The sequence below is a fragment of the Hippocampus zosterae genome, chromosome 2, assembly GCF_025434085.1.
Source record: "Hippocampus zosterae strain Florida chromosome 2, ASM2543408v3, whole genome shotgun sequence".
NCBI lineage: Eukaryota > Metazoa > Chordata > Actinopteri > Syngnathiformes > Syngnathidae > Hippocampus > Hippocampus zosterae.
The window spans coordinates 35,203,398-35,219,154 of NC_067452.1; the positions used below are offsets into that span (position 1 = coordinate 35,203,398).

Here is a 15,757-nt window from a genome sequence, read left to right on the forward strand (position 1 = left end):
GCAGCTCTGCTTACCTTTTCACCCAGTTTTCCAGTCACAGCCAGACAAAGTAGAGTGAGGCATCATTTTGTAAAGTAGAGCATTCGGAATGGTCCTCTCAGAGACACTTTTTTTGGAAATAAGCAGCTAACTCCAGAGAAACAACTTTGTATATAACAGTGCTCCCACCCATAAAATAACATTTCTTATTTTAACTTTCAAACAATAAAAGCAGCATATAACAATAAAAAAGACAAACGGGCCATAAAGAGTCTGCACTAATATGACCATATTCAAAGTAAAATAGCCAATTCGTCAGAGAGTACCCGCCCTTTCCTGGATTTGAACATCATAGATGAGTTTTTTTTTCAATGTTGCTTATGGAGTTAGAGCATGTTGCCGGGCAATCCGCGGATTAATTACGTGCGTGACATGCTATATAGCCCGCGGCGGAAGATTTGATTCTGTTTAAATGTACCCTCGGTGCACATGAGGCGGCTGCGCCAGATGTTGACAACCTCCTTCCCACACAATGTTGCAGAGCCACGCTGTTGTCATAATGTGGCCAATGCTCACGGTCCAAGTTCGGGCGTTCGTTCTACCCGCCTGCACATAAAATGCAGCATTTCTCAAATCAAGTTTATCACACCCACGACATTCAGTGAGGGCAACACCCTGGAATCATAAATCCATCACACGAGGTGATGAATGATTCCATTATGGTGTAAAAGCCATCACTCACGATGACCCCTAGTTTTAGCAGCATTAAGAATCCAAACGAAGAATGCATTTGTCTGCCGAACTGTGTTTACGATCTTGTAATGAGTGTAAGCCGCTTGTGACGCTCTGCATCCGGGATCACAGACAGCAAACATGTCTGTCTTGTCTCTCGATGTCTGTGTATGTTGGCGGCTTATCGCATCCATCACCGTGAGCGTGTGTTCGGATGCGTATGTGCAAGTCATACGACAAGGTCATAAGAATAACATTTGCGAGAGGGAGAGAGATGTGGGGGGGGGGGGGGGGTGCAAGCGGTGGATGGGTGGATGGACGCATGCGGGGAGGGAGGTAGAGCAAGAACAAGGGATGCTGAGGGGAAAAGATGGTATATTCATAGCAGCAGCTTTATTTATAGCCGCCCGGAGGAGAGGAGATTGTGGGGGCGTGGCTTAGTGAGGTGGTGAGGGAGGGAATGGGAGGAGTCAAGCATCTCTGGTGTGAGAGGGAGGCTATTTAGCGTATTTGGCAGGAGAGGGGAAGAAAGAGTGAAGGGAGGGCTGTTTTTGAGTCTGAGATGCAAGGGGGAGAGAGAGAGATATGGGGGAGTGTAGGAGAGTACTGAGCTGAGAGGAATCTGTCAGATTCAAACACACACGACTCTCGCTGTCTGTGCGATCAAGAGAACGAGGGATGGGAAGGGAGATCTGAGGAAAAGATAGAAAGAGACAGCAGAGGAGCACCAAGTGAGGTATGCGGCGCTGACAGCCGGTTTGTGTGCGTGTACGTTTATGTGTTTACGCTCCCCGCGTGTGAGTGGCGCAGTGGTTGTGTCCGTGTAAAGTGAATGACTTTGTGTTTTTTGTCGTTTTTAGTTTGGGTCTTTAAAAAGCCTTTTGGAGATGACACATGCTGACTCTATTATGTAACGCGTGCATTATGTTCAGTGTGTGCGCGCGCGTGGTTGCTCGTGTAATTACGCCGAGGTGTTTATGTGGCTATTGTGTGGAGCCGTGGCCACAGTGTCTCATTGGTCGCAGGAGGTGATTTATGGCAATTGTAAATAGAAGTCGACACACCACATCGGCTCATTCTTAAGTGGAATGCATTTGTCAAGCGTATCTGCTGTTGTCCATCTGTTAAAATCAACAGATGTCACATGAGTGGTATTTACTTTGCTTAGCAAAAACACTAATATTGATCCATAAAATAAAAACGGCATCTATTTCTCAATCTACTGTATATACTTGCAAAAGAAATGATAAGGAAATAAACTGCTAAATAAATAAATGAAGCGCTCATGATTGCCACCAATCATGCCACCAATAGTTTGTTGTTGGGGGGGGGGGGGGGCGGTCGACGATGCCCAGGACGTGCAACCCCAACCATTGCCAATTTCCATTTGTTTGTGCACTGTGGGTCTCCAACCCATTAGCATCCAGTCCAAAGCCAAGTTCTGACAAAATGAACCATTGCCACCCATATTCATTGGGAAGCAGATGTGTCGCACTTGGTTGCCCAAAGGGCACCTTGACTGTGTTTGGGAAGTACACTGTTCCCAACAGTAGGGCAAGAAATGTTCATTGATATTGAAATCACGATTAATAAAAATAATTATTCATTGATTTTGAAACTTGATATTTATTCAACTACAAGAGCTCAACAACTCAAAACCAAGACGATACCCTCATGCATGTTCAGCATGTCGAAGACTTTATCCTTTAAACCAGGGGTCCCCAAACTTTTTCCTGTGAGGGCCACATAACTTTTCCCTTCTCTGATGGGGGGCCGGTGTCAGTTTGTAACATCAACGATTTCCCAGAAAGCCACACATAACCAAATAACCCTTTCCAGGTTCTTTACAGAAAAAAAGTCAGGAAACAAATAATAACACTATTAATGAAATAAATAATAACCAAATAACCCTTTCCAGGTTCTTTACAGAAAAAAAGTCAGGAAACAAATAATAACACTATTAATGAAATAAATAACAACTAAATAACCCTCTCTGAGTTCTTCACAGAAAAACAGGAAATAAATAATAACTAAACAACTCTCTCTCTTTATAGCCCCTTGAAATCCACAAAAAAAGAGTTCTGCCATCTACGAGAACACCACCTATCTTGTCTTGTTTATGTCTGCTACCGTCTTGTTCACGTGTTCTACGAATTGATCTGAGACACAACTAAAACACTGAAACATTTTATGGAGTGTAAATAACTTTGTGACCTTGATTTCAACCCTATTTGCGTCATGGGTCATTTTGCCCCGAAGACCACCTTTGTACTGTTTTTTGTACAGCTTCCATGGAAATGTGAATAAAAACAACATTTAACATTTTCTGCAGTTGGGGACAATCTAGGAAAAGTCATAAAATTTCAAGTTAAAAAATTATCATTTAGGGGGGTTTTGGGGCGTTTTTAACACAGTGATGGGCCATTTTGACCCGATGACAACAGGAGGGTTAGAGGGCCGGGTCAAATGTCCCAGCGGGCCGGATACGGCCCGCGGGCCGTAGTTTGGGGACCACTGCTTTAAACACTCTTTCAAAATAATCTCGTAAATATCATGTCCAAGTCAAGCCTCTTGCATGTTCATTCTACTGCAACCACGCCTTAAAATCCTTGCCCAGTTTCAAATTGTATTTATTTGATCATATCGCATTGTTCTGTTTTATTTTGTGACGGTTATGCATGGAGTACACACACTGTGATAAGAAGAGTGGAAAAAGAAAGTTGTGCTTTCAGCTCTTTTGTTGTCAATAGATTGGGAACTATTTGTATTGTTAATTATGATGTTACCTGCGTGTATGTTTCTCCAGCGTTTGTGTGTGAATATTTGTTATTCAAGGGAATATCACTGCCGGAAATAAATGCATATTTCCTGTTAGCATATCAATGGGATTTCACATTGTTTCTAGCAATAGTAGCGGTGATGTTGCTAAAATGAAGCAGAAGAAAGACATACATTTTTTTCCTGTCATACTATTTACTCGGTCAATGGGTCCCAGCACGCTGGCGATCAGAATGGGGATAAGCGATTCAGAAAATCCAGGAAAAAATATTTGCCAACATTTATTGAGCCATCGTGTCCATTTTACATGAGAAAAATCACACAAATGAAAATGTCCCAAACAAATATCAAACTAAATTTATGATGAACTTGTCTCAAATGACTGTTTACTCAAATATAAAACTGATATACTCACAGAAAACCATGACTTATTCTCTTGTATGAAATGCAAAACAGGTGGTTGTAAAATTTTATTGTACCTTCTGCCATTGAAAGGACGTGAATTACATTGATCTGCCTGTCGCTGTACATTGCTGATATACGTAGATATATGGCTAAAAATATATTTTTAACTACCGGTACAAGATTTTGGTGCAAATGAAGTGAAATTGCAAAATTTTCCACAGCACCCATTTTGAACCCTCATGGCACACTGGGTGCCACGGAACCCTGATAGGAATTCAATGTACGTTAAATCCTGAGATAAACTGCCCTGGACTGTACCATTTGGTGAAAAAGATGACAAGTTTTGCATTGATTCGACACACATCTTCCAACAAACCTGATTATAACCTGAGCCCTCGTGGACCAGAGTTGGTAACTCCTGCAGGAGGCAATACATTGTCAACTGCAGTTACTGGCATGTCAAAATTGCAACACCTGTAAGAGAAGCAATTTGAGCCATATTTGTAATAATGTCTTCACTGTCTAAATCATTCTTTGGAAATGGTCCTGTAATTATTGTCGGTATGTCCTTTCAGCAGAGACATAAGCCTCTCTACCCTGGACACAGCCAAACTGTTTGCTTTTAATTGTGCCTCGACCAGAGCCTTTAGCTGTGCCTTCCGCAAACAAAACCCGTAAATGATCCTCCACATAAACTCAACCACAGCGGGAAGCTGAGAAATGTTGATAACTGTGCATTAAAAAAAGGCTTCGATTTTTGTTATCTTCAGTTGTATTTAGTTGCTTTTCAAAATGCTAAAAGGCAGATTGTAAGCAAAAATCTATTGATACCCAGTGCTGTTGATCGCTACCATTGGATTAAAAACGGTCAACCCGCTGCTTTCTGCAAGCCGTCCTTTGTTTAGTGCTGGATGTTTCGTTCTGCGCTGCAACCCTAAAAGAGTCGTCCCCACAGTATGTTTTTTTGTTTCTGCTTGTTATTTTGTATTTATTTATTTATTTCACTGGGATCTTGCGCATTAATCAACCCAAGAATAAACAGTGTACATAAATGCACCTGACTTAGCATAAAGTTTTCAACCAGAGTCTCAAAACGGGTTTCTAAAATAGCACAGCGAGACACATAAAACGTTAAGATCACAATGACAGAAATAAGAACTAAATAAGAATGAATGTGGCTGGAAACACTTCTGAAGGAGCAGACTCTGAATAAATAATATTTGAGTGTGCGGGCTGAGTCTGACCAGAACTCATTTTGTCAGTGATATATTGAATTTGGTTGAAACTTCTGCGCATAACATATTTTTCAGAGGCTTGATTTGTTTGACTGATACTCTACAACAAAGGCCAGTATGAGGCTGTTCTTCCTACTTGTAGCAGCTCTTTTGGGGTTTTCTGTCATCAGCAGTAAATCAACTTGATATGTAGAAGTTTGAAATCTAAAGTTAATGGGGAGTAAGTGAAATAATCCAGGGTCGGGCGTTTTAAATCAACAGGCAATCTTTGAAGTAACATTGAAACATTTGTAGCTGTCAAACAAAAGAAACTAACCACTGGTAAATATAATACAATGCATCTTTAGAACGAGAGAATGACCAAACTAAAAAACAATTTAAATGAAAAGAAGGGTAAAGGATTAAGGTGGTTAGCATTGTAGATGTTCCCCACACAGCTAATGTCTTCATGGTATCACTCAGAAGTGAATCGTTATGAAATATAACAAACACAAAAACACCCCAACTTCTCTCAAGGCGGTACTTTAAAAAAAAAAGATAATATCACCTATAATAAATATCGAATAAGGTCAAACAATAACTAATGATTGGGATGTAAACCTTATTTAATCGAAATCAGCCTACTGACATACTCATGGAACCCTTGCAGATTTCGGACTGAAAGGTAGCGTCACGAATGCATGCTAGCCTTTAGAAGACATTCCGAGCGGGGCTTTAAAGACTTCCTAGAAAGCAGGTGATAGAAGTTTATTGCTATGAGCCATTTTCCCCCTGAGAATCTCCTCCCAGTGAGCCAAAAGGATTTCAGGGTCACGCATCAGTGAATGTACAACGGCATGCAACTTGGTCAACTTTGTGCCTGCCTAGAACCCCCCCGCCCCCCAACAAAATCAACTTAATGAAATAATAAAAGGACTTGCTTGCCAAATGAGTCACTGATGGTGAAATGGTAAACTCGCCTCATTCTCTTACGAGAAGCGTGGGTTCGATTACGATTTGACGATTGACCTGTCCGGGTCTAGAGTTTAGTCCAGCTTTGATCTGCGGAGATGAGACTCCTGTTCCTCGCGAGCCCAAACCGGAACAACGGTATCGATAATGGACGGATGGCTGATTTATTTATGACTTATTTTCAACTTGTGGGAGCTTGCAGCTGTTCGAGGCAACACAGCTGTAGGAAAGATTCGAAGTCAAGTGACTTGTTACGTACTGAATTTAGTACTACATTACAGTACATTCAAATTGGAAGACGAGCACGTCCAAACATCTGCAGTGCCACTACTAATATGCCGTGTATGCTTTTTGGGGGTTTTTTTCAAGGTGGGGAAAACCAGCTAAAATCAAGACAACTTGGTAATATTGTATATTAGAAATTTCAGATAGGTCAATGTTAACACATAATGCAAAACGCCATCGACAGTCTAATGAATAGCATCAATAGTTGCAGTGTTGTAACCCTTTAAGCATTGGCTGCTTGAACACAAATGGCAAAGCAACACTTGTAGACAGACGACATACTGTTTATCACAAGCATACATGACGTCATCCTCTAACCGAAAACAACTTATGCACCAAAAAAAGAGCACAAAGTGGGGCTGAAACAAAATAATCGGCACCTCTATCCATTTCAATGGAGTGGGGTGTGATTTGCGATATGAGTGTTTTGAGTTACAAGAATGAATTACACATAACGCACCGCTGTATTTTGCTACAATTTCAAAGAGGTTGTGTTTTTGGCAGATATTGTAACATAGAAGGCGGCCCGGTAGTCCAGTGGTTAGCACGTCGGCTTCACAGTGCAGAGGTACCGGGTTCGATTCCAGCTCCGGCCTCCCTGTGTGGAGTTTGCATGTTCTCCCCAGGCCTGCGTGGGTTTTCTCCGGGTGCTCCGGTTTCCTCCCACATTCCAAAAATATGCATGACAGGCTGATTGAACACTCTAAATTGTCCCTAGGTGTGAGTGTGAGCGTGGATGGTTGTTCGTCTCTGTGTGCCCTGCGATTGGCTGGCAACCGATTCAGGGTATCCCCCGCCTACTGCCCGGAGACAGCTGGGATAGGCTCCAGCACCCCCCGCGACCCTAGTGAGGATCAAGCGGTACGGAAGATGAATGAATGAATGAATGAATGTAACATAGAACTCATACCAATGTGAAAAATGTTGCCACTGTTGGGTGAATTCCAGTTTGTATTGCATTTAATAGTTTTCTTTAATGATACATCTCTGTTCCAGTGCTCCTTTGAGCTTCTACTTGCCATCAAAATGGCAAAATAACAGACTACCATCTCACATAGCCCAAGTTTAATGTGGTTTCACATTTCGGTGTATGTCTGTCTGTCTCTCAGGAAATGCGCACTCACAATCTGCCATACTATCAAACAAAATGTCCCCCTTGCTCATTTCATTTTACAACATATCCTGTTTTATATCTGATGAAGCATCACTTTTTTCCCCCTTCGCAGTCATAGCTGGAAATCCCTTTTGTATTAGTATGAGACACATTTGCTTCCTTTTTTTTTTGGTCTTTAATCTGCTGTAAAGTCACTTTGGGGATCATCTTGACTCTTACGATGTCAAAAAAAAAGGCCATGTGATGATAACCTTGGTATGAACATCTTAAACTCCCATTCAATTAGACCAGTTTCATAGATGATAGCCTGATCAAGCCATAAAATACGATTCTGTCTATTTTTAATAACAATTCACATATCAATGTTCTACCACAGTATTGCATTAACATCTGCACAAAATCCTACAAATATTTTCAACAGTCATTTTCTTGTTTCGTGACCTTTTGTGTTTCACCTCAGGATTGTTACACCCCTCCAGGGCAGATCTTGAACATTCGCTTTGTTCCGTGCCGATTAAGGTCGCACACTGATGAAGGCCAGTGAGCCTCCTCCAAGGTCTCCGTGTCCTCACAATTCCCAGCTGTGGGAAATCACTCCATTTATTCACTGTAATTCTCCATTAACTTTCAATTTCTTTCTGTAGCCCAGCTTAGGCTGGGAGACAGAAATTGAGCTTCTTAATCATAATGGTAATGCTTCCGCTCTGCGAGGTGTCAACGTTTTACTCAAGACACGGTGTTAGTCAGGCGCATGCGACAAGCACAGTGTAGCTGTGCTAGTTCAATCATTGATGTTCCCCAGCTGATGAGAAACAATCAAACTTGTCGTCAAACTGGCAGACTTTGCCACTCATTGCAGTGTGCTGAAACCTGTCAAGACAGGATGTGGTGAGTCGTTGCTTTTGGGGCCGGGGGGGTTGTCTGTCCTCGCCTCTTGTGAAAAACCTTGAGTGCCAAAACACTCAAACAAGCACATTCCGGTGAAAGTGTGTGTGAGCACTGTACTTTGCAGTGCAGTTACCATTTGTGAGCCTTTCTTTTGTTTTCACAGCTCATTGACTGCATTGCTAGACGATGTGTGCTTTAACTTCCCATGGTTACGAGTCACTTCACAAGTGTCAACAAGGACGGCAAAAACATCTACAAGACTTAAAAAAGTGAAATTGTGTCTGTTTGTCCATCTGCTTGTAACAAGGCCACTTGCTTCATCACAGAAGATGTCATATGATTGTTCGTCAGTGCTGAAAGATGGGTGAGCTGATGTTTATTTCAAGACAAAGAGTACCGGTTGTAGGATTATAAAATAATTTTCAGTATGAAGCACTGACATGGTGTCCCCCAAAGTGACATGACCATTTTTGATCCATCATGTCATATAGTTGAGAATCATTTGTCTCCGGTAGTGTGAGCTACTCTGGTATTGCAGTAACAAGCAACTATGACAATCAAAGGCACGACACATCGGTATAGAAAGTCTTGGCGTAACGTAAGGGTAGCGTTTGTGCAGTAGTACCAGTAAATGACAGTTGTGCAATAATCCGGAGAGTCATCAATCAAAGATAAAGTGGCCAGTGGTGCGGTAATTACAATACTATGACGTTTGCACAGATGATGCAGATAATCGTTGCACGCTTTAAAGTCAGCAGTAGGAGTAGCAAAACTAAATCGAAGCTAATAAGTTTCACATTCACATTACGTACTACTTCCAGCATTTTATATGGGTTTTAACAGGCCCAACTGGCCCACAATAACATCAGCTTTTTTTCAGCCGTCGATTGTTTCATGAGAACAAGCCAAGCGCCTCAAATGGTTTATGTTTTTGTCATGTTAAGTACTTTGTAAATGTTGATTCTACTACATCTTCAAATGATGTACGACATGCATGTGGCACCGTATATTGCATTCTTGTCCAGTATTGATGGTCCCTGCAAATTGACAGTGGATTAAGTCATACAGGTGCCTTGCTGTTAAATGACAAAGAACTGCTTTTTATTTCATTGTCAACAGAGCAATAAGAATCAGGCCATCCTATGTGTGACAAATATCCTAAAAACTCGTCTCCCAGGACTGCCTATTCATGATATATTTATTTATTTATAAATGATCAATTAGCATGCTAATTTCTATTATTCATTTATTCTTACAGTCTATCCATTCAATACATTTGGAAAGACATTTGGAATTCAAAACAGATATGGGTGTTTTATTTCTTCGCTGTTGACATGCGACACTTTTAGAGTTACGTAGGAATAATACGGTATGAAATGTGTCTCCCATCTTGACTACGTATTGACTTGTTTCCGGTTTGTAAACAAATATGACGTAATCAGGAGGCTCGCGCTTTTTGGGCGCTGAAAGAACGGTGGGGTTCGTTACGTGCACCGGTCGACTAACTGTAAAGTATTGCGAAACTCGCCGTTGAAAATTTAACATTGTCAGTTGAAAAGCAACATTCCGAGCCTTTTGGGATTACCGAGTGAGAGGAAGATGTGGCGAAACCAAGTGTTCACACTACAGAGAAAACCGCGAGCCCCGTTAGTCTAGTCAACGGAAAGCAGAACTACCTCCTCGAATCTTATTCTACTCGCATAGCAGGGTGAGTAACGGAGCCAGCTAGTCGTCTTATTTGTTTTGTTGATTGTTTTACGATATAAAATGGAACTGAGATTCACTGCAGTTTGTTGTGACGGCGATGACAGTGGGACCGCATTTTAGGCCTACTTTTAATTAAAATGTTGAGGTGTTCTCAGACGCCCATGGAAAAAAATGGCACAGGTAAACGTCACAAATAATCATGCTTACGAATTCAGATCTTTTTATGTTACATGGAGCTGGTGTGCACCGAAACTCATCGCTCAAGGTAAACGTCACAAACAATAATGCGTTTACGAATTAAGATTTGAAATTACATGGAGCTGGTGTCCACCGAAGCTCGTCGTTGAATGAGTTAGGTACCACTTACTAGCTCCCACTCGCTATTCCACAATTCCTGACTATTTACCATTCCAAGACAAAGAGGTGAAGTTAAACTAAAAGGCCACAATAATTTTCCAGATATGAAATGAGCACCACTGTGCGTGAAATAGCTTGCAGCCACTGGCTCCTCCGATGTTTGTGATTTGGCCTGTTTCCTCTTGGAGTTGAGAAATGTTTAACGCCTTTCCTCTCTGATTCATACACACACTAGCAAAGCATGATGATATTGTTTGAAACAATTCAAAACTTGTTACAACTCCACGGGGGGGAATCCAAATCTTCATAGCCGCACGTTGTTTTAAGCCAATACTGCGTGCACAGCTTTTGATGATGTAGACCGCAACTGGGTCCATAATCCTTCTAAAGTGAACACACAAGAAACAGATGACATCATACCACATTCATTTTCAAGTGTAGTCAGCATCCATATCAAATTTTCTGTTTTCTGTGATTTTTACCTTCATGGACATCCCCGACCTTGAGGCACTGAATGTCCTTCGTTACTGCTGTTACTCATCACCTCTCATCCTTCCATCCCCCTCACCCCTTCCATTCCTCCTCCGTCATCACCCTCCTCATCACAGTGTTCCACCACTGTCCATTCTTTGACGTGACCCCATCAGACTGTCCCTCCTACTAAATCTCCCTTCTCCGGTGTCACTATCCCTTTTGCTCTCACCCTGGCCTCATTTGTCCAGTCTCTCATTTTCCCATTGCGCTCACCATAAATCTGCCTCTCTTTCTCCCAGCTGTCTTCTTCCATCCATGCATATCCTCTAAACATGATCCTCTCCTCTCACTATCCCACGTTCAGGACAATCCGCAAATGGATCGTCATTCCACGGACACAACGAATCGGCCTGACGTCCCTGGCGAGTGCGGCCGATTGACGCCGATGCCCCTGTCCTGCATGAGGCACTAGGTCAATCAAGGTGTGGGAAGTGGAAGGTCACAGACTACAGGAGATAAAGTTGGAAGGATAACAGAGAGTCAACTGGGACGTGAAAGGAACACACCAGGTTTGGGAGGAAAAGGAGAAAACCGTCAAGCATCAAGTTGGTGGCAAAGATGATGACATCACACGGAAAACTGAGGAGGGAGAAGGGTAGTCTGGCCGAATATGAATCTCAAATGAAAGGTGAGTCGCCGGTCATGTGTACAAACTTGTGTTGTGTCATATGCACAGATCAGACACTTTTCGTATTACTTGCATTTGTATTTACATGTGTTTACAATATAACCGTCTGTGTTGCATAAGTTTTGGATTTTAAGTGACATTTTAATTCTCATTTAATGGTAATTACTCGTATCGTGGGAGAGCACAAAATCAAAATCTAATGACATCTATATTGCATCTCTAATAGACAGCCACGGCCTGTCATCTTCCTCTATGAAATCAATAATACTCATATTTGGATTGACACTTCCTAAGACACAGAGCTGACAAGAGTACTCTCACTCTTTATTTAAGTACAGACAATGAAAATTAACCCTTTCAGGGACAGCAGTTAATACAGTGGACAGCTTATCAGGTTACAGGGTGCATGAAAAAAAAATCTACAATACCCATTTTGATGCGTAAAGATCTGGTAGTTTGACGGTCAGGTTGTTTGAAAAATACTTTCACTTTCCTAATCAAAAACGTAAGATGTTCGGAAAAGCTGGTCTTACTCTGTACACAACCATTTGCATGATTGGGCTGGGGGGGGCGTTTTCCATGTGGCTGTCTCATGATTCAAGTGTTGTTGCTCTACCTACTGTTGTGAATTACAAGCCGTTTCTAGACTTTATATAGACAACACTGACACAGAATTTGAAGGACAGCCATTCATCCATTTTTTATGACGCTTTCTCGATTGAGGTCACTCGAGAGCTTTTGGGCTTTTCGCTTGACAGTCAATCACTGGGCACATATAGACGACCATTTGCACCCACATTTACGTCACGCCTACAAACAATTGAGAGTCTCTGATTAACCTAATACGGGGGGAACAGTGAATAGTGTCCCAAAAAAAGTGAATACCATTTAATTGGTGGTAAAATGGTTACTTTGGAAAACTTGCATCAGGTCTGCGACCGACTGACTTCACCAGACTGTTGTGTTCTTCATTCAAAATGCATTTCCAGGCCTTTAGCGCTGGCCTATTTCCGCTTTTGTTTGTTTTGGGGAATTTCATGTTCAGACTGTTGTGGGTTCTATCCCGGCATCCGCCTTCCTGTGTGGAGTTTGCATGTTCTCCCCGTCCCTGAGTGGGTTTTCTCCGGGTACTTAATTTCCTCCCACATTCCAAAAACATGCATGGCAGGCTGATTGAACACTCTAAATTGTCCCTCGGTGTGAGTGTGAGTGCGGATGGTTCTTCGTCTCAGTGTGTTCTGCGATTGGCTGGCAACCGGTTCAGGGTGTCCACCTGCCTACCACCCAACTAGGGTCGCGGGGGGTGCTGGAGCCGTCATCGGGCAATAGGCGAGGGACACCCTGAACCGGTTGCCAGCCAATCGCAGGGCACACAAAGACGAACAGCCAAGCCTGCACACACTCACACCTAGGGACAATTTAGTGTGTTCAATTAGCCTGCCATGCAAGTTTTTTTTTTTGGAACGTTGGAGGAAACCGGAACACCCAGAGAAAACCCACGCAGGCCCGGGAAGAACTTGCAAACTCCACACAGGGAGGCCGGAGCTGGAATTGAACCCGGTACCTCTGCACTGTGAAGTTGGCGTGCTAACCACTGGACTACCGGGCGCCTAGATAGATAGAGAGATAGAGAGAGAGAGTTTTTTTTGCCACATTACACATGGACTTGTGGTTGGGGAAACACTGGTGTTGAAGCCCCCGATGAGCCATGTCAAAAGGTCTCCATTGGAATAACCCCGTAGCCTTGTGAGGAATCCTTCAGTGGAAGCCAAACCATGATTCAATTCTGACAGCACACACATTGCAGCTAATCGTGTGTATCCATATACTGTATGTGCGTGCATGCATGCGTAAGGTTACATGCGAGGTTTTGGAAGAGTGCATACCGAGGTTCGCCGGCTCTGTACTGTACTACACGAATGTATTTATAGTCGTTATTAGCCACGCTGTCTCCTCACATCCAATCAGCCCCTGGGCTGTGTGCGCCCAAAATGAAGGGAAGAAGGGAAAAGAAGGGGCGGGGGATGGGAAGGTTGGGAAAGCGAGAGATGAAGAGTGATGCACAGACACATTTGATATGAGACAATGATGACTTTATTGGCCTCAAAGCTCACGCGCAGCACTGCGCCATGCTGAGTTCACTCACCAGCGTGTGTGTATTTCAATGATATTTGGGGTTATAACGAGTTACCTGAGTGGAAGTAATAGCTGCATGAAACAGAGTCAGACATATATTGCAACCATGCATTACCTTCTCATTAGGGAATGATTAAAATACAAAATCGGATGAGTTCACTTTCATGCAAGCCATTTTTATTGATAAAAAGGAGAAACTACACAGTTTTTATGTTTTTATTAAATCAGCCTCTTTGCGAAAAATTTGTGATTTTTAGATGGCAGTTTTCAGAGTCTGCTGGATTTGTTGACCAATATCATTCAGTCTTTTTTTTTTCTATTACGAAAGTTGTAAAATAAAAAATTATATCCTACTGCTTCAAACGCAGCTTAATGGTGAACAGACTACTTTATGGCTGAAAATGGGCAAACATACTACATAACTATTACATGGCGACTTTAGCTTACATTACTTTTGATTGCTTATGCCACAAATGAGGACAAATGTTGACTGAAATCATTAATAGAGGCTACGGTACATTTTTAGGAAGCTCCCTATTTTAAGAGCATTATGCTGCTACCTTTCAAACACATGGAGGGGACTGTTTGTTTTTTGTTTTGTTTTTCTCTCGTCAGAAGTGATGTGAGCCACCAACCAGCACTTTTAGACTCCAATGCAATGTGTGCTAATTAAAAATATAACAGCAGGTGTCTTCTCCCTATGTGTCACAGACTTGCGAGCACAACTGACTGACCAGATCAAGATTTTGGACTCCCAGGTAGAGGTGAAACAGCAGCAGCTCTCAGATCTTTCTGAGTTTCTCCGCCGACGCGGCGACATTGAGGCGGAATACGCACGAGCCCTTGATAAACTCACAGAGAGGTTCACACACAAGACCAAGAAGTGAGGAACTGACATCTCATTTCACATGAATGCATAATCAGTAATAAGCCGTTCGCTGTGAGTCAGGATGATCTCCTCCTCTGCAGGAAGGAGCAGTGGGGTCAGTCAGTGTGTCAAGTCTGGTCTGTTTTGCTGACTCAGACTCGTTTGGAAAGTCGTGAGCACTCAACGTTGGGTGACACCTGCTGCAACGCACTTACGCAGCGGTTAGCGCACAGTACCGAGGACACACACCGACTCCACAAAAGGGTGAGTGGGACACAGAAATGCTTGCTGATTTTATTTTATTTTATTTTTTTAGTTTCAGATTAAAATCTTCCAAGTAGAAATGAAACCGTTTACAGTGTACGGATAAATCATGAAAACATTTCACATCTTGATTTGCCCTGCAACTTTCAATGACCGTGATTAGCATGTTGAGTGCAATGCGTTGTGGTTGTGGCCAATTCTAGCGACTCGTTTTCAAAAATGTGACAGGCTGCCATTTTATAACTTTCTCTGGTGGTATGGGCGACTTTTGAAGATTCAGACTTCTTCGTAGAAGCACTCACACGAGGAAATGTTGAACTTAGCTCCTTTAACAATGTATCTACTATATATCAAATAGAATTGATGATCTTTCTGCCAACAGAGCAAAGAGGTTGGAATTCAGATGCAGGATGAGTTGCTTAAAGTCACTACTGAGCTGCAGACGGTGAGCAAACTATATTGATGTTCTGCATATTAACAATGCAAAATAATGTCATATGCAGAGGAAACTGACACTGATCACGTGCACTGCGTGTTACACGGCTCATGCCGATGAAGGCTTTGAAGACATACAATCAGTACCACACTGACTGCCTGATAGCTGAGGGCAAACTGAAGGAGGCTGAGCGATTGGAAGAGCGACACACTGGCAAGTCTGCTGAGCTCGGCATCGGCCAATCAGGAGGGCAGAGGCGCAGCTCCGTTAAGAAGATGGAGAGATTAATGGAGAAGGTAAATCTCATGCGTTCCCCCCAGAATGACATAATAATGTTTATTTTTCTGTTGAAGTGAAGGGAATGTTTATGTGATGTGTTTATATGAATGGACTGATATTGACTTGATATGTGTTGTGTTTGTATCTAAATGGACGGAAAAGAAGTTGAGATGGTGGACAA

The 15,757-nt window shown here is 42.4% G+C and overlaps 1 protein-coding gene across 4 annotated transcripts in view; it reads left to right on the forward strand.

Moving 5' to 3' along the window:
* Positions 1 to 1,227: 1,227 nt before the first annotated feature.
* The window catches only part of arhgap4b (Rho GTPase activating protein 4b), a 33,566-nt gene continuing 19,036 nt past the window's right edge, over positions 1,228 to 15,757 (forward strand). For 2 of the 4 annotated variants that reach the window (XM_052050997.1, XM_052051017.1), the window contains exons 1-6: positions 1,228 to 1,447; positions 11,270 to 11,593; positions 14,441 to 14,612; positions 14,699 to 14,861; positions 15,244 to 15,306; positions 15,420 to 15,593. In XM_052050997.1, coding sequence (XP_051906957.1) covers positions 11,524 to 11,593; positions 14,441 to 14,612; positions 14,699 to 14,861; positions 15,244 to 15,306; positions 15,420 to 15,593 — 642 coding nt within the window. In that variant the 5' untranslated portion in view covers positions 1,228 to 1,447; positions 11,270 to 11,523. Of the gene's footprint in view, positions 1,448 to 9,428; positions 10,076 to 11,269; positions 11,594 to 14,440; positions 14,613 to 14,698; positions 14,862 to 15,243; positions 15,307 to 15,419; positions 15,594 to 15,757 lie in introns of those variants that run through there. The other 2 variants (XM_052051007.1, XM_052051028.1) reach the window with 2 other exon arrangements.